At 37.1% G+C, this 20874-nt stretch overlaps 1 protein-coding gene across 1 annotated transcript; it reads left to right on the top strand.

The window, feature by feature from the left end:
* Positions 1-652: 652 nt before the first annotated feature.
* clcnk (chloride channel K) lies at positions 653-19547 on the top strand. Its single transcript, XM_033968852.2, has 19 exons — positions 653-728; positions 1722-1853; positions 2238-2366; positions 4591-4730; positions 4816-4893; positions 6325-6400; positions 7005-7130; positions 7982-8066; positions 8226-8327; positions 9135-9219; positions 11518-11673; positions 12104-12173; positions 12242-12337; positions 13445-13661; positions 15616-15749; positions 16770-16840; positions 16982-17062; positions 17975-18061; positions 19265-19547. Exons 1-19 carry the CDS (start codon positions 653-655, stop codon positions 19301-19303), a joined length of 1980 nt encoding a protein of 659 aa, XP_033824743.1. The 3' UTR covers positions 19304-19547.
* Positions 19548-20874: the final 1327 nt, after the last annotated feature.

The following is a 20874-nucleotide window of genomic DNA, read 5'->3' as shown; positions in this document are numbered from 1 at the left end:
AGAAGAATGATTAGCCTGACCTTGAATGCTGTGTTCTGTTTAGAGACATAGGAAAGGGATATTTTCTGGAAGACTGAGAGTTAATTAGCAGATTTAATAAGTGAATTCGAAATAATAATATTTCTTCTCCTAATGCATAATAATTAAGCCTACTTGAAGCTATTGTAGATTATATCTTTATATAAAAACAAATGATCACTGAAAGTAACTAACTTTTAGTTAATTTACATATTTTATATTCACATTTCCATCATGCACAAATAAATGCAGGTGTAATTAATTTGAATAAATATTACACTGTAAGGCTGAGGAGGCTGAATGTTTGCCTGCTACGATGAAGAAGAGGATCATGGAGGTGACATGAATTTCTATTAAATATTGGTAGGCTGAGGTTGGTAAAAGAGAAATACCATTTAAGGACTAAGATACTAAATCTATTTTTCGTTGTTGTATTAAGCCTACAGCTGTTCCTCTCTCTGCCATATAAGATGCATCAGTTTGGTCTACCTCTGGTCATCTAGTGGTCTTCACCACGACAGGGAGCTTTTAGACTGCTGTTCACTCATGCATTTCCCACATTCCCAAAGCAAACCTGACCGCACATGAAGGGCATTCTGTCCTTTTAAAAGTTAATATAGGCCACCACTAGCCCATGACTGCCCCACTAGCTCTACAGCGCAGTCCAAACCACAGGGACAGACTTCGAAAACTAGCAGGACACAAATCTGGTAAGTTCAACGATAACAAATAAGACGGTATAGATGCATGTGTGTACTTGTTGATATTAACTAATTTGTGACCTGTAGATTGACTTTTACACTTGTCTGCAAACAGAATAGAGGAGAGCAGCATGGCAGAGAGCACCTACCCACAGAAAGGAGCTCACAGTGGGGATGCTGAGAGTCCACTGCTCCCTCACATGCGCAGATCCTGCAGGAGCACCAGAACCGCAGTCAAAGGTCAAACTAACACTTCTATTGATCTTCCAAATCAATTCTTCAAGAGATAAGAGACCATCAGCCAACTGGAGCACAGCATGTGGGACATAGAAGAGACACTCTGACCTTCACTCAATTACTGTGGTTAAGAATGATAAGTCAATATCAAGCTCAATATATCACCACATTGTATTTGAGAATAAATTTTCAACCTCCATAGAGGGATGTCCAAAGGTTTTTCCATCAAGAGACAAATAACATCTTGAAGAACCAAACAAATAGTAATTCAAATGAGCGCATTTAGCACAGGTTTGAATGAGCCACCTTTAATAAGGCTTTGACACACTAAAATGTTTGATATTGAGTTAATAAAGGTAGATTTTTGAATACTTACAATACTTAAATAATAGGCTACTGCTTATGGCTATTTTCCTGGAAGTCTGGGAGCTAAGACAAATTAGTGTCGGGGCTGTATTTGGCCCCTCAGCTAAGGCACCTGCTTTATGGTCACTACAGCAAGGAGGTCAGGTGGGTTATTGTCTTACCAGTTTGAATTTAAAAATTCCAGTGAAGAGCATACATACAGTGAAGAGCCTGCAAACTGAATTGTTTAAAAGCAAGTGGGAGAAAGAGGTCTACTGAATTCAAAAACAAAGGCACTTTTCCTGATTTATTTCTTTGACAAAATGTCCAAACTATAAAAAATGTGGCAAGAAATTTAGTAGATTACGTAGGCCAACTTTATGAGAAGCTACCATTTTCTTTTTTTTCTTTTGTAAGCAGTGTGTCTGTTGAGGCTGAAGATGTGTATGGAAACCCTGTGTGGACTGGAGTGGTACTTCTTTGCTGCTGTGGGCATCTTGACAGCTCTGCTCAGTGTACTCATGGACCTCAGTGTGACAAAGATCATCACAGGTTCAAACACTATCATTTCAATTTCAACTCAAAATTAATCTAAACTAGGACTCTGAAGTCTTTTATTCCCCATGTCTCATTCTTTTTTTCGTTTTGTCAAATGTGTGACGTAATGTGAACTAACCACAGGAGGCTATGCCAGGCTAACAACTTTGGCACTACCAGCCTGGACTGGAGAGTCTTTTCAAGAACAGCTAACACATCAATTCTTCAACAAGAGCACAGGCACAGTCCACAGAGAACAAACTTCTTTTTTAAATTAAATACAAACAAAATAATAGACCCAATAGAAATACAATAAAAAATATCTGTAATAACTATTGAAATTATGTACTTTTTTAACATGTTCACATGTGTTAAGTCCAAGTGGCACATGTCTTGCAGCACATCATCGGGTCTACCTGAATCTGGAAGGAAGTGTCCTCCTCCAATTCCTGTGCTGGACTCTTTACCCAGCATGCCTCTGTGCTGTGGCCTCCTGGCTCTCTCATTACGTCTGTCCCTTTTCCACAGGTAAGGGGAAGTTTAGAGTTGAATTGTGCACAACTAGATGTCTATACATAACAGAGGCATATTGCATAATTTTGTTAAAGGTGCAATGTGTAACATTTCTGGTGGGGGTGTACTATTGCTTCGTCTGAAAAGCTCCACATATGGCATTGGTACTCCTGCACACTTCATCAACAACTTAGCTCTACATAGATTTTGATCTCATATAGCTATCATCTCACCACCACAAGTTGCCCTAAATTGGCCCATGTCCTTAAATGTTTCTGTTTCAAACATATTATTATTTTTTTTATTTTTTTGATAAATGTTTACATGGTGCAATGGGGACCGACTCATCCATTACTGAAATGCATCATGATGGTCAAACACTTCAAGGGCATACTCTTGTTAGGCAGCATAAGGACAACTTTCATTTGGTTAAAGTGGAGGTCATGCATCTCATTATGACCTGCTGTAAATATCCTCTTGCTTGACTCTGGATGACCCCATGTGATCCCAGTCTAAGGGTCAGATCAAAATCCAGAGCAGGGAGTAAACCTCAGGGTCAACAATAAAGTGAAACATTTATAGCTGTACATGCTTTTAGACAAGGCAGGCCTATACAATGATCTATGAAGCCATTAAAAAAAATCTATATACTGTGATTGCATTCAATGCAGTAAAAATCTGCTAGGTAACTTTCAATATTGATTAAAGGTATTTAATCAAATAGACTTTTCCTTCCTCCATCAGAATGAACCTTCAAGTTCAGTAGAATTTGTGTGGGCGTTCTATATCTTGGTGACAGGGCAGATCACAGAAAATGGCATCATTATCTTTATTTGGTGCGATAAGGGAAAACAAAGTTAAAGGAACATTACGTTGTTGCATCAGTCGACAGTAGAAAGCTGCAACTAAAACTAGATAAACTGTAAATGCATTTCTATTTAATCTGTTACAAGGAACATATAAATCATTATTATTCACCCTTTATCTTTAGGTTCACTATGATAACTGAGGTTGTAGTTGACTAAAGAACATATTAGTTGACTAAAGTGGATGTGTCATAAGCTCTCAAAACTAGATCTGACCATGCATCTGACAAAAAACAAGATATGGTAATAACTGTTCACACAGAGACGTATAGTAAACAGGGCCTTTAATGCTTTTAATGCTTTAATGTGTTTAATGCTAGATAAATTAGAGCTACCTCACTCCATTTCTTTCCCTTTCTGCATTTATCTTTTAAAATAATTAGTCTAATAAAACTGTAGGATGACTAAGACCAATTAATCGACTGAACAACTAAAAATTTAAAGCCCTAATGTGGTAACTTTTTTTTTTTTTTAACTCTGGTTCATATCTTGTTTTTTATTGTATGCACCTTACTGGCTGTATGTTTTTGGCCAGGTCGTCGTTGAAAATGAGAATTGGTTTTCAACCGACCTACCTGGTAAAATAAAGGTTAAATAAAATACATTTAGAGTTGCCATGATAAGTAAATCTCTTCAGGGCCGGAAGGCCTATAAGCAGACTGAGCAGCTGCTCAGGGCCCCCAAACCAGCAGAGGGCCCTCAAGAGCCCATCTATTTATATTGAAAATAATATATCAAATTTTATTGGACACAGGGCTTGGGTGTTTGCAGCAGCCTAAATATCCCTAACCCTAAACAATTACATTTGTTTTATATCTATAGTAGCAAAATATCTACTGCTGCTGCTATATTTGTTTTTGAGCCGGGCAGAGGTGAGGGCAGCTATGTGTTTACACTGGTGCAAGGACCCTTTATAATGTAAATTTAAGCCCACTGTCACCAACTGGAACACATTAAAATCCACCAGAAACCTGTCTAGAATTCTTGTTCCCCCTTATATGTTTGTCTGCTGTTCTTGTGACTGTGGTAGTTGTGACATTCTGGATGTTTTCAGTCTGTTGTTGGTCATATTAATACAAATACAATTGGTCAAGGTGATGAGAGCAGAGTCATAATGTTGTTAAATGTGAATCACCAATAGCTGAGCCAGGAGGCATCCGCTGCTGGGGGCCCCAGAGACAAATTCAGCTTAGGGCCCCCTGAAAGCTAGGGCCAGCCCTGAATGTCCTTGTTTGGTTACATTTATTAATAGACGCTATATTTGCTAGTATAGATGTCTGATGCTGTTCTTGTCTTGTCTTGAATATCCTGTTGATTTTTGCTTTTGATAATATTATTTTGATGCCTTAAGTTGTCTCTCCTCTTCCGCACAGGCTCGGGAATACCAGAAGTGCGTACTATGTTGGCGGGTTTTGAAGTGCCGCACTACCTGTCCGTTACCAACATGTTCACCAAGTGTCTGGGTCTGGTGTGTACCCTGTCTGGGGGCAGCACTGTTTTCCTGGGCAAAGTGGTACTTTCTCCCTCTTCTACCCTAGTTCAGTGTTTATTGAGTATTGTGTATGGGGACTGCTGTGTAACTGCTGCTTGAACATCAGGGCCCCTTTGTGCATGTGTCCACTATGATGGGAGCGTATCTGAGCCGCCTGCACACTCACATTCAAGGCCAAAACAAGGTAACAGCAATAAACAGTAAATAGCTAATGGGTTTTGTAAAAAAAAATAAAAAAAAATGCAAGCATGAATGACTAGCAACATGGATTTTAGAACAAGTGCCATTAGCACTAGAGTGGGACATCAACACACGCTGCATCATAATAAACCATTCAGTGATAATATCAACCAGACTTTCAATACTTTCTTTAAAAACAATATCATCTACACTGTAAAAACTGAATTAAAATATCTTAAATCTCAAATATTTATCTCCATTTCAGTAATTGTGACTACTTAACATTTATTTAGTCTATTTAGTATTTATTTAATCTATTTTATTTAGGTCTAGATTCTCAAAAGTCTTTCATTGTATTTCTGAATGGTTTCATTTTCTGTTTGAGGAAAATAATGGTGAAGTAAGATGACTACGTGTGTGTGTGTGTATATATATATATGTGTGTGTGTATATATATATATATATATATATATATATATATATATATATATATATATATATATATATATATATATATATATATATATATATATATATAAAAAAGAATGGTAATTCTATTGGATGTTTGTTGGTCTTGTTTTTGCATATCCCAGTCCCCACATCTCACTGGAATTACAGTCAAATGGGTGAATGCCTGATTTTCTACTTTGAATCAATAAAAAGGGTAAATGTCCTGCATGCATGATTCAGCAGAAAACTTTCAGACTTTGTAGTGAGTGATGGAAAAGTGCCTCAGGATTTGAAGTGCCCCTCTCTTTGAGCTCGTGCTCTTGAAGCCTGCCTTCACCTGTCAGATAGTGCAGTGTGGACTTTTTTTTTTGGACTTTACAGAGACAACTTTAGAATGTGCATCTATACGTTTCAGAACATTGTCCTGCTTCTGAGAGAGGAAAGCAAAGTCTGTATCAAATCTACTATATAAAACAAAAATAAGTTCAATTGTAAGAACTTTGATCCTTAACAATAAAAGAGTGACTAAAACTTATTATTGTACATTTCTTCAGCAGGAAAGGTAGGTTCCACTAGAAAATGTAATGAAAAAAGCTTTAAGAGTGAACCACTCAAGTAGCTTTTTCAGTTCTGGCAGGGATCTGTTGTAAGTCATTGCTTTAAATCTGTCTGTTATTGAACTTCCTCAAGGTGTGAATGGTCGTATTTTACATAATCATTCCTGCCCTTTGAATTCCACATAGGTGACAGAATTCAGTTTTCTTTTGCAAAACTAATAATTTATATTCCTATTTAAAGTTTAGGTGTGACTACAAAGCTGCAAATTAAATGATTCACTCTTCAAAGTTTTGACCAGTTGGCAGAATGCAAATTTCTTTTGTGACGTATTGTACATTGTTTACCCATTTACTCAACTGTATTTCAACCAATTATTACGAAGCTTGAATACATTACGTTTGTGATGATTTATTCCATTACTTTCCAGGAGGATGCTGGAGATCAGATGATGGTGGTGTCAACTGCGGTGGGCGTGGCCAGTTGTTTTGGAGCTCCCATCAGTGGTACAGGCCTGACCCCACACATGTATCATATCATCTGTCTGTGGGTGCTTTTACCTCTGTGCACCTCTCTGCTCCCTTTTGATCAGCACTCTGAGTGTGTACTTCTGTCCACTCTCCAGGACCCTTTCATACACATGAAATATTTTGAAAACTTTCTATCTCACTGTGTCTGTACTTTTCTGTTGTTTGGTGTTGTTAGAGAAAATCTGTGTTCTCTAAAAAAAATAAATTATATATATATATATATATATATATATATAAATGGTAATTCATCAATCAAATGTCATAGCACACTCAGTTTTGTCTCAGCCTAAATTAAACTAAAGAGCCCTCCACTATCCACTAACTTCCCACTGTCCAATAATGAAATGGTAGTTAAATCCCCTGCTGTCACTATATATATATATATATATATATATATATATATATATATATATATATATATATATATATATATATATATATATATATATACACATATATATATATATATATATATATATATATATATATATATATATATATATATATATATATATATATATACACACATATATACATAGCACATAGTATGTAGAGGTGTGAGTGTATGTGCTGTGGGCAGGTGTGCTGTTCAGCATTGAGGTGGCGTGCTCTCTCTTTCCCCTCAAACATTACCTGCCCTGTTTCCTGGCGGCATCCTGTGGAGCTCTGACCTTCCGGCTGTTTGCTGTGTGGAGCGGAGAGGAAGGTATCACAACTAATAATGATCAACTGTTCTATTTCAGTGTTGTGGGCTTGTAACATTAGAGATACATATTAGTTTTATTTGCACTGGCACTGCTAGCACTGTTTACATTGTTGTTATATACCAGTAATACTAGTAATGCATCACTCTTGTATAGTGCTTTCCATACGCTCTGGGGGGCAGCTGGGCTAGACTGACAAGTGTGGGGTTGCCAGTTTTGTACCATTGGCCCCTGTGACCACCACTAACATTCACATACTCACTACATTCATACTAAGCAATGTGGGGGAAGTGCCTTGCCTAAGGACACAACAACAGTTTGGCAACTGGCAGCCCACTGTTGCATCTGGTATTCTGAATGGGCTCCTATGGAAGTCCTAACCAGGCCCAATCCTGTTTATCTTTTGCAATCTGATGAGATCAGGCTTTGACAAGCATTTTATTCTATCCCTGATGTATATTTTGTATGTAAAGCTTTTTCCTGATACATATGTGTGCCTAAAGGACTGAGTTTACTGTTGTATGGAAACGGCAATGTAGTAGAACCACCCCACTTTCTTGAACTGAACCATGAACACAGTCAAATATCATTGTCAGGTTCCTCGTATGTTGCTTTTTCTCCAGTTTTCAAAATGTTTCCAAATGCAGTCAAATTATGAGCTACTACTCCTGTTGAACTTGTCTTGGTAATAATCTCAATTTAATAATCTCAAAATTTTGGTCTAAATGTGATATTATACACCCTAGTCACATCTTCTGTCCAAAAGTGTCAAATTACTAATAATTTGCAGCTAGACTTTTATTGAAGTTGAGAGCTGATAAAATATTTGACAGGTTCTTTTGTATGTCCACAGAGACTCTACAGACTATGTTCAAAACAAACTTCTCCACAAAGTTGCCATTCTACCCACTGGAAATCCTGATTTTTGTCTTTCTTGGGTGAGATTACTTCCAGACAATTTGCATAATCGCCTTTTCTAAATCAATGAAGATGGCAACATTTGCGCTAACCCAAAATTAGCCTTGGCACGCTTTATTTCTCCGCATCATTCCTCCTCCTTGAATTTAATGCCTTCCTGTCGCTTGTGTTTGGGACAGATTGCTCTGTGGAGCAGTGAGCTGTCTCTACCTCTGTTGCCATCGTCGGCTCCTGCGTTACACCAGAACTATGCCTGTCTTGATCAGGATGCTAACGACAGAGTGAGTGCTCCTGTCTCCACACACACATCTTTGGAATGAGTCACACATGCAAGATGCAGCAAAACACTAAAATTGGGGGAGAATGGAGTATGTGAGGACAGCCTGCGAACTAGCATATACAATGTACAAGTGGGTTGAGAAAAGAATCCATTATTGTGTCTAATAGCAGATCAATGTGGAGTAGATGTCATTTTGATTTTGGGTATGAGTAGAGGAGCAATGCTATGTGGTCTTTTGCATGTCAACTAGTGTAAAGAAAAGTGTTACCAAAGTGGAATCAGGCACCCACACATGCATCCTGATCATTTTCCCCAGTGGCATTGAAGGATGGACCAAATGCATAGGGGATCAATAATGCATTCCACAGACCTAATATTTCATTTATTTAACAGTACAATGTACAGTCAAATAGTGCAAAGGCAAATATACAAGTACCAGATTCCCAGGAAGCTAATTACTATGTGCAGGTCATAAAAAGAATGGAACAAGGGGAAAGGGGGCACGTCACATTATTTACACTGCAACAATACTCATTCTATAACACATTCCATCAGATTCAAGTGGTTACACAATAGTACCAAGGCACACAGGAATATGAAGTGTCAAGTGTCTTGTTCAGGGACACATCAGCTATTGCGCTGTGTTAGTCATATAATATAGCTGAATAACAGACTAAATATACACTTTATAAATACTGAGTTTAGATTATGTTGCCTAATCCACACTCTAGTCTACAATCTAAAATTCACCATTACTGTAAGAGTGGAAGTAGTTTTATGTCTGCCTATAACTGCACTGTTTGCATAGGAAAGTGCTATATTCTGCGGGGGTGGGCTTCCTCCTGGCCTGTGTCACCTTCCCTCACTTTGCTGGACAGTTCATGGCCTCAAAGGTAACTCTAATATGCAACTCTATATTCCAAAACTCTCTGATACAACAGTAAGTGAATGAAAAGAGACAGAGAAGTTGAAATAGTTTAGTATAGCATCGACAGAGCTGATTTGCACTTTTCCCATCTACAAAAATCATATTACTTAAACTAGCACTCTATGTAATACTATATGTATTTACCTCTTTCTGAAACATCGCAGACAAGTACACAGTTCAACTGTATATTACTAATATATTTGCATATTAAAGAGCCCATATTACACACATTTCTAAACTATGTTATAATTGCAAACATACCTGTTGTGAGTTGTGTTTTGTTTCATAAACAACGTTTAACACACAAACCCCAGATATTTAGATTTCTTATCTCAAACTAAAAACACTGTTCCACCTTGTGATGTTATGTGGTAATCCAGGAAGTGCTCCTCTGTGTTTTGAAACTCCATACATTCCTTAAACTCAACTATACACCTTTACAAAACTTTCAGCTATGGAATTTCCAGTCTGAACTAAAGGTAAAAGGTAGCTGTTAACCTGAAAACTACAACTTCATGGTACGACAAGGTGGAACAGAGCATTTTGAGGTTTGGAGATACAGGCAGGTGTCATGTTTGCTGTTAGGTCAACCAGTTAGTCCTGATTGGTTAATCTCTCTTTTCTCTGATTAATTTCTCTTTTCTTGTGTCAATGTGAATTTTCGCAAATTTTTATGTAAAAGAAAAATAAAAAGAAAGAATTGGCACAAAGGCACATACCACCAGATCATTTAACTGTTTTATACCCAACACATTTATTTACCCCAGCATCTTTTTTATATTCCAAGATGAACAGACAGATTTCCCACATGACTAATACCTTTTTACTGGTATGATTGTCACACTTGTACTGCAACGTCTGAGATGTATCATTTGTTTTGTTTACACTTTGTGGTGGAAGGTCATTTCATTGCTGAATGGAGGGCTTCTTTACTTTAAGATGCAATTTTCCTACTCATTTTTGCATGAAATTGCATTTGCATCTCTTTTTCTCTGTCCTTCAATAGCAGCACGAGGGGCACACAACTAACATAGTGACAGCTGTATGTAGGGGAAAAATCCACACACCTCACAATAATGCCACTACTTGGATTGTCCTACAGTATATATCGAATATAGTATGTGCTGTCCTCCACACTAAACAAGAGCTAGCTGTGCACGTCATCATATTTTTTTCTCAGAGAGTTCTATGAAGTGAAAGGATAACATGAGGTAATATTTACTCAAGTAATATTTGAAGGTAGTTTCACACCATACTTTTTACTTACTTTATTATTATTATTATTATTATTATTATTATGAAGTAATAATTTTGGTGACTGACTTTTCCATGTTTACCTTGAAGATTCAGTGTACACATTTATATATTACACAAAGGATATACATAGCCACTTAATGATTTCCCTTTACACATTAATCATTACTTATTGAATTAGTTCATATTGCTGTGTTGATTGTGTGTATTATGTGCAGCTGAAAAGTCCTGCAGCATTTGTTATAGTTTTATTGGAATCACAACTGCAGCGCTAGACCATGACTCCAAGTTTTTGACTACACGTAGATGTTAATTAAAGTTGCTAAAAATCTTAGTTTCCACTGTTTATGTGTTTCAGTAAATGTTAAAGGGCCTATACTATACTACACTATTTTCTGATCTATGATATAATGTTTTTCCTTATTAAAACTTCAACCATAAAAAAGTTTTGTTTTGTTTCATTCACATATGTTACACACAACCTCAGAAAACACCTTCAACCTTGTGATGTCTTATGCCAATACAGAAAGTGCTCCACTGTGTTTTTAAACTCCATACACCTTCACTAGAATCACTTCAATTATTTCAGCTTTGGAATTGCTGATCTCTACTAAACTAAAGGTAAAAGGTAAAATGTAGCTATTAACATGAAAACTACTGCTTCATGACATTACAAGGTAGAACAGAGCATTTTGAGCTTTGGAGATGTGGACAGACTAATAAACTTTACTCAAACCTGTGTGTATGAAACTAAATACAACTTCAGATTTGTTTTTTAGGCGGTAACAACATTATCACATGGCTCAAAGCTCACAAGAATCAATTTTGTGTAATATAGGACCTTTAACCAATGAGGCTGGGTGTAAAAGGGGAAAACTAAACAAAATGAAGAATAAAATGACAGTATATGAGTAGGTGACATGTCAACCCATTACAACAAACTTGTAATTTCACAATAATTATGTTTATCTTGCATTCTCTCATTAACCTGTCTTGCTGTATTTCTCAGTGCACAATGAAGCAGATCCTCACCTCTCTTCTGCACTCTAAGTCTTGGCTGTCCCCATCCCAGAATGCATCAGTTTTGGAGCTGGCGCCCTGTGTGGACTGGACCTCCTCAGTGCTCCCTGTACCCCTGCCTCTAATCATCTTCCTGCTCCTCAAAGTACTAGTTTCATTATGCTACAACATCTATAGCACCCAAAAGCTTGGATATATTTGGGCACTCACCCTGCACAGAGAAACCAGTACCGACTCTGAAATAATTGACATTTTTAACAATAGGAGCCGGCTGAAAACGGTTTAACCTTTCGAGTTGAAATGGCCAGACTGCTCCAAAACCTCCACAGCCTACTAATGGGTTTTTGATAAAAACAAACAAAAAACATCCACCCCCCTTTTATTCTCCCTTTTGAACTAATGCATGAGGGGAGATAATGGCATCTACATGCATAGAAAGTGTGTGTGCAGTTGGATAAGCTATTTCCCATGGTGAGGACGTGATAAGATATGCAAATGAACTGGGCTTTTGTGGTGTTTGTATGGGTATAGTGTAAACAGTGAGACTAAATAGTAGTTATTTTTGCTCTGTGCAGTTGTGGATGCTACTGCTAGCCTGTACCCTGCCCATACCAGCGGGATACTTCATGCCGGTCTTTATCTACGGTACCAGATTTGATTGTAGGGTCTTTTCAGATGGAGTTTAAACTGAGCTCTGTGCGTTTGTATTACAGGTGCAGCAGTGGGAAGGCTGGTTGGAGAAAGTCTAGCCTACGTGACGTCAGGCTCAAACTGGACTGCAGTGAATCCAGGAGGCTACGCTCTGGCAGGTACCTCATAAGTAGTAAACTGAACAGTGTAAAAACTGTTATCTTGTGAAGACATGTGAGCTGACATCCATAATTGTCACTAAGGTAGAAAATCATTTAGATGTCAGAGTAAAACCTATCTACTATTTACACATGATTTCAGGGTTCAAATAGTCAAAGATGGTGCTGTCTAGGAAAATACCATCTTGCATATGACAAGATTTCACTTTTTTCAAATTGTGACTACTGTTTGATGGGATGGTGTAATAGCAAAAATACATTTTAGCATGTCCTTAAACATATTTACTGTAATAATTATCCAGTCAGTACTTTTCTATCAAAACAGGCATTCCTCTCTCAGGTGCATCCCCTCACTGTCCAGTCCTCCCCTCCATTATTTATGTCATGATGACCTGTGTACATGCCTCTATACCTGCCTTTATAATATTTGCACAAAACTGGACACTTATAACACCGGTCACTTTAATAAGTCATCTTTGCACTGTTGTTCTGATGCTGCTGTTGTATATATTTTCTACCTTTAAGTATTTTATTTGATTTTAATCTTTTTTTTCTTTTTTCTTTTTTTTTTTTTAAGACTTCGTGCATGCCCTTATTTGTATTTGTATTTATTCAGTGTGTTTTATGTTTTATGTTGCACTTTATCACCAAAATAAGTTCCTAGTTTGTGAACTGTGTTCACAAACGATGGCAATAAAAGGATTCTGATTCTGATTCTGAAAACTTAATCTTCTATCTGATCTACTCTCTTCTCTACTTTGCTCCTTTTTTTGCAACAGAATAAACCACACAAAGACAATTGATTAACTTTTTAAAACTACACTACCAGTAAAAAGTTTGGGAATACTATCTCATTCAATCATGTTTTTCTTTATGTTTCTATATAAAGCAAGTTATGTGGAATTATGTAGCAAAGAATGAAATAACTCGACTTTATATTTTAGATTCAAATTCGTCAAAGTAGCCCCCCCTTTGCTTTGTCGACAGTGCTGCAAACACTTGGCCTTCTCTCCCTGAGCTTTACAATCAGTAAATCTGTAGAGTATTTATACCTACTATTCAGTTAAAACTATAAAAACCTGCTTGCATAAAACATGTGTCCCATAGGTGCTGCAGCCTTCTCCGGAGCTTGCACTCAGAGCCTGTCCCCTGCCCTCTCGGCCATGGAGCTGACAGGACAGTTCTCTCACACTGGGCCCATTTTTATCTCCACTCTGATCGCCAACATGGTGTCTCGGGCAGGGCAGCGACCATCTTTTTATGATAACCTGTCCATCAGCAAGAGACTTCCCCACCTGCCTTCGCTGAAGAGGGTCTCTCCCAGGTACTGCTACGGCCCTTAATTTAATTTTTGGTATAAACTACATCAAACGAAATTGTTACTTTTTATCTGACAGTAATGTTACTGTCATTGTTCACATACCATATTCTTACCTACTTAGACCCTTTATGTGAAGAACTAAAAACACTACAGAACTACCAAAAGAGGCCTGAGTACCTAATTGTACCATCAAGAGGACCTCAGAGCTGCTGTGGGAGAACCATTAGCTATAGGAGAAGACTTGGTACAGAGAATGTTATCAATCTGAAAGTCTGTACATATTTGCTAATCACACAGTTATTTGAGTGTGGGGGGGATAAATAAGAATATATTTGACTTTTCTTGAGCATGTTTCACTTGCTTACCCTTGTTGAAGAGTCAGTTTTCTTCATATAGATGTCACTTGAATGGTGAGTTGAATTTTCATTAAGAATCTTGAATCTATTTGTATCTTATTAAATATTTAGTTGTTCAATAAGTAATTTCATACTTCTCCGCTGTTTTCCAAAAATAGTAACATATCTTCTACAAAAGAAACATAGAATGTCTGAATGTAATATCTAGCATTTGACCACAACCTTTTATGGTGACATAAAAGCTTATTGCACCGATTGTCCCTTAGCTCTGTTCTTGGACCCATTACTTTCCTGCTGCTCACATCTTGGTATCAGTGTGTGTGTGTATGTGTGCGTATGTGTGTGGATGTGTGTGAATGCCGTGTGTTCATGTCGGCGTGCATGTTAGTTTAAAGTGTTATTTTTATCATTCAGTAGCAATGAAATCGTTTAGCACGGCTGTCATCACTGGAGACAAGCCAGCATGACAAGACCCTAAAACGCTGGACACTCTACATGATGAGACTGTGTGCTGGACAGAGGTGGACTCCCCTGGGGGAGCCGATGGGTTCATGAGGGAGCATTACTATCACTCAAGTTCATCATAAGAACACTTTACATATCCACATGGTATTATCCTGGTCTTTTGCTTCTATAAAAATATCCCCCCTCAGCACTCTTGAGAAAAAGGGCAGGCAGTTCTTTTGTGGAAATTGCCATGTCTGAGCTGCAGTGGAATAAATTGTACTGGAATAAATAAGGGGTAAACATAGAGCATTTGAGAGTTGTAAACAACTTGACTATTCTGAATCTACATCCCCTCTCTGAAAGTGAATCTACATCCCCTCTCTGAAAGTGAAAGAAGATCAGAGGGAAGTCAAGCTGTGAGTCCGTCTTATTATTCTTAATTATTATTATAGTGAAAGGCATTTACCGCAGCTGAAATATGTTCAAAACTGTTCTGGCTAGTACTTTGTTGTGGAATAGAGTTGTATAGTAAATAGCCTTTATCTTGTATGGATTGGATGGACCATGGCCACAAAGTTTCGTATGGTGCAGGAAACATTAAATTGTCTTTGATCACAGCATATATATATATATATATATATATATATATATATATATATATATATATATATATATATATATATATATATATATATATATATATATATATATAAACAGGGCAGGTAATGTTTGAGGGGAAAGAGAGAGCACGCCACCTCAATGCTGAACAGCACACCTGCCCACAGCACATACACTCACACCTCTATATATATATATGTATATATATATATATATAAAAAAAGTGGGGGAACCGGATTAAAGCAGAATGCCCAGGTCTGCCCCCGAGGTTTTTTAAAAAAAGGTTCAAAAAAGACCAAGAGATGTGGGGTATGCAGATAGAGGTTGTCAAGGGAAGATGGTTGAGAATCATATATTTCGCACCTCTAACTTGTCTCACAATCTCACCTGCCCCCCCAACCTTACCCTAACCCTAACCTTACACCTCTCTCACCTGTATCATTCTCACACCTATTTTTCACCTATCTCACCTCTCCCTGTTTTTCCTCTGACTTACACCTGTCTCACGTCACTTGCCTTGTGCTTCCATGTGGCAGGCTGGCGCTCACCCCTCTTGGACAGCTGCTGAGGGCTCCGTCAGTCCTGCTCCAGAAGGCAGCCAGACAGGCAGAGGTCCAGACTGCTGTCAGCACCAGCTCTCAGGCTGACGTCCCTGTGGTGGACTCTGATGGTGAGGGCATTCACGGCACATTCACCTGATTACTCACAGTACTGACATAAGGCTGACGCACACTACCAGTTAAAAGTTTGGACACACCTTTTTTTTCCAATGTATTTTTTTTCTTTAAGTCTACCATTTTCAAAATTGTATATACACACAGAAGACATTAAATATATAAAGTAAGATGTATGGAATTATGTATCAAAGAAAAAAAAAAGTTAAATAAGATAAATATTTTTTTATATTCTTAATCCAAATTCTCAGTAGCCACCCTTTGCTTTGTTGACAGCGCTGCAAACCAATGAGTTCTCCCAAAGAGCTTTATGATGAAATGTCCTGAAACGGTTTACACTTCACAGCTGTGCCTTGTCAGGGTCAAGAAATGCCAAAAGTGGAAATCAGGGTTCAAAGCAAAGGGTGGCTTTTTAATAAAAAAAAATAAAAAAAATCTAAATAAGTTTTGCATTATTTTGAGGTTTTTTTTGTTTTGTTTAGTACATTCTATATGTGCCATTTTTAGTTTGGTGCCTTTTGTGAGAATCTACAATGTAGATTATCATTGAAATAACAAAGAAAAATACATGAAAAAGTGTGTTCAAACTAGATTTCACAAACTGATCCATATATTTTCAACCAACCAGCACTATTTTAAACATGAAAGTCACTTTCTACTGTAGCCAGATGTTAAAGCCAAAAGGAAAAGGAAAATTATAGTTTTGTGCATCGTGGAACTTAGTGTTAAAAGTACCAAGAATCAGTGGAGGATTTATTATTCAAACATTTGTCAAGCGTTCAAGTCCCACAGACTCCTCTATTGACCATGTTTCTTAATAGCAAAGCTTACCCAGACATTCCAGTTTGCACACACTATTACGCGGCATCAGAGAGAAAATAATGACAGAAATTAGGAAAATTGTTGCCCATTTTGAAAAACCTTAGCAATTGCACATGGTGAAAGGAGCAGACAAGTGGGTGATACAGCAGAGTCAGCCGCATACTGAAAACTCACCTCTCTGTGTTGTATTGTAGAGACGCTGTTTTTACTTGGATACATACCCCGCTCTGAGCTGATAGAGTTTATCGTTGACGACCAGGTAAAGGCCACTAAAAGTATGAATAAAAACAGGAAAGACTGATGATAAATGATCAACACTTGTAATAGTAATAAATATAGCATCAATATAGAAGCAGCTGTCATGGCCGTGAAATACGATGACATTGAATGTGCTTCACTTTCTAAGAATCTGGGGAGATGTCTGGAAGAAGTGTGCTGTGTTCATTATCCCTCCATCCTGTTGTCATCTCACAGCACTGTTCAGCAGGTAGGCATACACACTTTATACATAATTTATGTAAGTACATTTGTAACTTTGAGTTTGTTTAGGCTATCTAACATTCATTATGTTGAGTGGTTTTGACTTAAATAAAATTGTACTTTAACTTTAGCCAGATCTTAAAAACATAAAAAACAAAACTAGTTCATTTGAAACAGTTTGCAGTGGTGCAAAATTATTTCTCGCTCAACTTATGCATTCCAGGCTTCCTAATTATTCTTCTTCACAACTTTGCAGTCATGGTAAAGCTAACAAATGACAGTGCAGTCCTGGTCATCGGACAGAAAAAAACTTGTAATGATTAGATGACCTCAAGAGCTGCTTATACAATTCATCTGTACTGGGGCAAGACAAATTTTGCTCAAATACATGGACAAAAATCTAGCACAAGACCTTTAATAAATACTTTTGGATTAAGATTATGAGCTGACTAAAACAGGATCATGTCAACAAAAAATGAGTACTAAAAGATCTGATTAGCAAAGTGTAATGGGGATTCTCTTATTACTGTGGGATACGGAAAGAGAGTATGCAAATTGTGTTTAGCAAGGCTAATTGAAGTAATTTTTATTACCTTTTTGAGATAAATAGCAAGATCCTCTTGTTGATGAGAAAATGCAGTTAAAGAAAGGCTTCCTCATCGGTTGTAGCTTTAGATACCTTGTAATAGCCTTTTTCAGGTCTTATATCCCCCTTAACTCAAATCTTTACATGTTTCTTTATGTATTTATACATGTATTGTTTCAATCAAATGTGTTGATTACCTTAAGCATAACAATCATAATGACTTCTATTACCACCTGAGACAATGCAATGCCAGAATGTGTTTCCAGACATTTATTGACTGCTTATGGTGATGTAGAGGATTAGGCTGAAAATCCATAGTTTGTTTTGCTACAGGCATATACAGTCTTGAGTGTGAGCAGAGAACAAACCTTGTTTGTGACTGATGGAGGAAAACTGAGAGGAGCTATAACATGGCCAGAGGTAAGGCTTAAACCATGACACATAATACTTTATTTACTTTATTTATTTTATTTATACAAGGAGAGCCCAAGGAGAGTGCTCAGACTCTCCTTTTCATGGGTGTTCAAATAATAAAAACAAACAAACAAACAAACAAACAAATAAATCCATTTAAAACATTAAAACAGGTGCAGGTGTGAATGTGCTTGTCACCAGATTATTAAATTGCATTTGTGGCACCAAAGTATCCAATTTTGCTTGTCTTTGAAATATATTCATTTTTTAGGAAGTAAAATAGCCAGAAGCCCTTTTTCCCATCTCAGTTCTGGTGTGACCTGTCTTTAGACACGGTCTGATCTTGTATTAATTGTTCCCATATCAATGTTCAACAAGTAAGTGAGATATTCCAGCAGTCTATCAGGTAGTCCCTTATAAAAACATTTTATACCATGTTGCTCTCTTCAAACAGATAGCGATGGCCAACCTACTTTTTGACTGGTTTTTAATTCATCACCAGTTATGAAACGAAGATGATTAGCAACATATTAAATTAGTATTTATCGTTCATAGTTTTACTTATCTCTTATTTTTTTCTTTATACAGTTTGAATCAAATATGTAGTTATGCATATATGTCTCAAAGAAGGTGATGATGGCTCAGGTGGTAGATTCCCTTCATCCATCATCCTTTGTCTGTATGAATCTACTGGTGGTCTGAGTGTAATGGGCTATAGGTGCATAGTATAACCAACCGCAAAGGACATTTATGGAGAGGAAACTACTAGACCATGGAGTATGAACAGTCAATACAACAGGAATTTCTTTTTATAAACAAACAGGTTCACTAAAATGGGAACTGTTTAGAATTACTTTGCATGCATTAGAAATATTTGTTATTCATAATTTAGTGTTTTTGTTTTGTTTTTTTTTGTTTTGTTTTTGGTTTTTGGGTGTGTTTTTATTTTTTTTATTTTTTTTTGAGTATGCCATTAGTTAGGTTGCTTTAAAACGTCTGTAATGATGTTTCTTGTATTATCAACCGCCTACTAAAAATAAAATTCTAATTCCACCTAGATAATTTAAATGAGAATTCACTGACTACTGCCCAGACCCATGTGTATCCTAAGATTACTGTGTAGGAGTATAGACCTTCAATCACTAAGAATGTATGTGCAGATATATCCTGTACTTTTGAATTCAAAGTTAATCTGGTTCCTGTCTGTAGTTGAAGAGGATGCTGGAGGACCTGGCCCAAGACATCTGAAAGCAGGAAATGAAGATGTTCCCTCTGATCAAACATGGCCTGCTCTAGGTCTAATTAGCGTGTAGTGTAGTACCAGCAGCATGTCCCTGTGAGCAAAACAAACAAACCCCTTGTTCTCCTTCATCACGACCCATTGTCTTCTGCTGCTGTTGTGATTATCAGGTCATTGTTTCTGAGTAGATAAGTACTATATATCCACCCATGGCTGCAGATATTAACAGAGTGCACTCAGATAGAAGGTAAATTAACTTGACCCTCCTTCTGTCATTATGGTCTTCCTTATGGGACTCATGTGGGTAACAGTAAAGCACTTCTCATAATAATGTTTAATATACTACAAGGATGTATTTGAAATGAAGCACAATGAACTATGGACTTATGTGTTAAGAATACAAAATTAATATGGAGATTATGTCCACTCTGGTGCCCCCAAGTGGTGGTTTTGCAAATACAAATGTAGTCACGACTTGTGCACCAGGCAACAAATACTGGGTGAATGTGCTTTTTCCATGGATACTGCACATTTTAGATATAAAGAGAGGTTAAAGGACACTTGTGCAAAAATATTGCTTTCATGCAAATTTTGTATTCAGCTGACTGAGTGTGTTCCCCCTGCGGGTTTGGTTGATGTGTGGGTGTGCAACCTCAGCTGTGACAGTAAATTGAAATAAACATATGGCTGATGACTGGTGTAGCAGAAGTGGATGGGTGCCCAAAGTCTGTTCAGTCTAGGAGAGCCAAGAACTCCTTATGTGATGATTATTACCCATTTACACTGTTTATACACACAGCTATTATACAAATTATTTTAATAAAACATGTCAAAAAGCAAAGAGTGGAAATGTGTGTTTTATGTTGTTATACATGATCAGTTCAAATGCAAGTCTTCTGTTTTGAGTCTTCTGTTTTGTGTATACGTGTTTGATATTTTGTGAATTGAAACATAAATACATTTTGAAATATCTAATGAACCAATGACTTTGTACAATGGATAGTTTTAGAAACTCCTCCCTTTGGGTCTGGGCTTAGACAACTAAGTTTAGAAAAAAGCTCAGTGCTTCAAACCAGCTCCATCAAACTGAAAATGGCTTCTGAATGAGAGCCAAACGTCTTGATCATAAAAACAATGTCCAGACGATAGCAAAAGATGAAATTTAAATCTGCAAACTGGAGAAATCGTTGTAGGAGTGAAGACATTTTGCTGCTCATTCAAGCAGCTTCTTCAGTTCAGATGTCCAGATGACCACTGTTGAAACCGTATATACATTCAGTATATATAAAGACTAGTCAAAACAGTTGTAGATAAGAGTTAATTTATTTCATGGAAATATCAACAATAACACTGACCAACTCAAATGTCTGCAGCTGCTGTGCCACTGTATCAGCAGTGTACACTTCAGTATTTTAGTGCTGCCTTTTATGTTATGGGACATTAAAAAGACAAAAAGTGAAGAATCCCAGACAGTCTTCTCCTACTCTGACTCTTCAAGTGAAACCTGACCACATGAAACCACAGAAAATGTTTGTTTGTTTGTTTGTTTGTTTGTTTTTGTTTGTTTTTTTTTGTTGTT

The sequence above is a fragment of the Periophthalmus magnuspinnatus genome, chromosome 7 (genome assembly GCF_009829125.3).
Source record: "Periophthalmus magnuspinnatus isolate fPerMag1 chromosome 7, fPerMag1.2.pri, whole genome shotgun sequence".
In the NCBI taxonomy this organism is placed as follows: Eukaryota; Metazoa; Chordata; class Actinopteri; order Gobiiformes; family Gobiidae; genus Periophthalmus; species Periophthalmus magnuspinnatus.
Note: the sequence above shows the minus strand (reverse complement) of the source record. Positions and strands in the feature narration are given on the sequence as shown.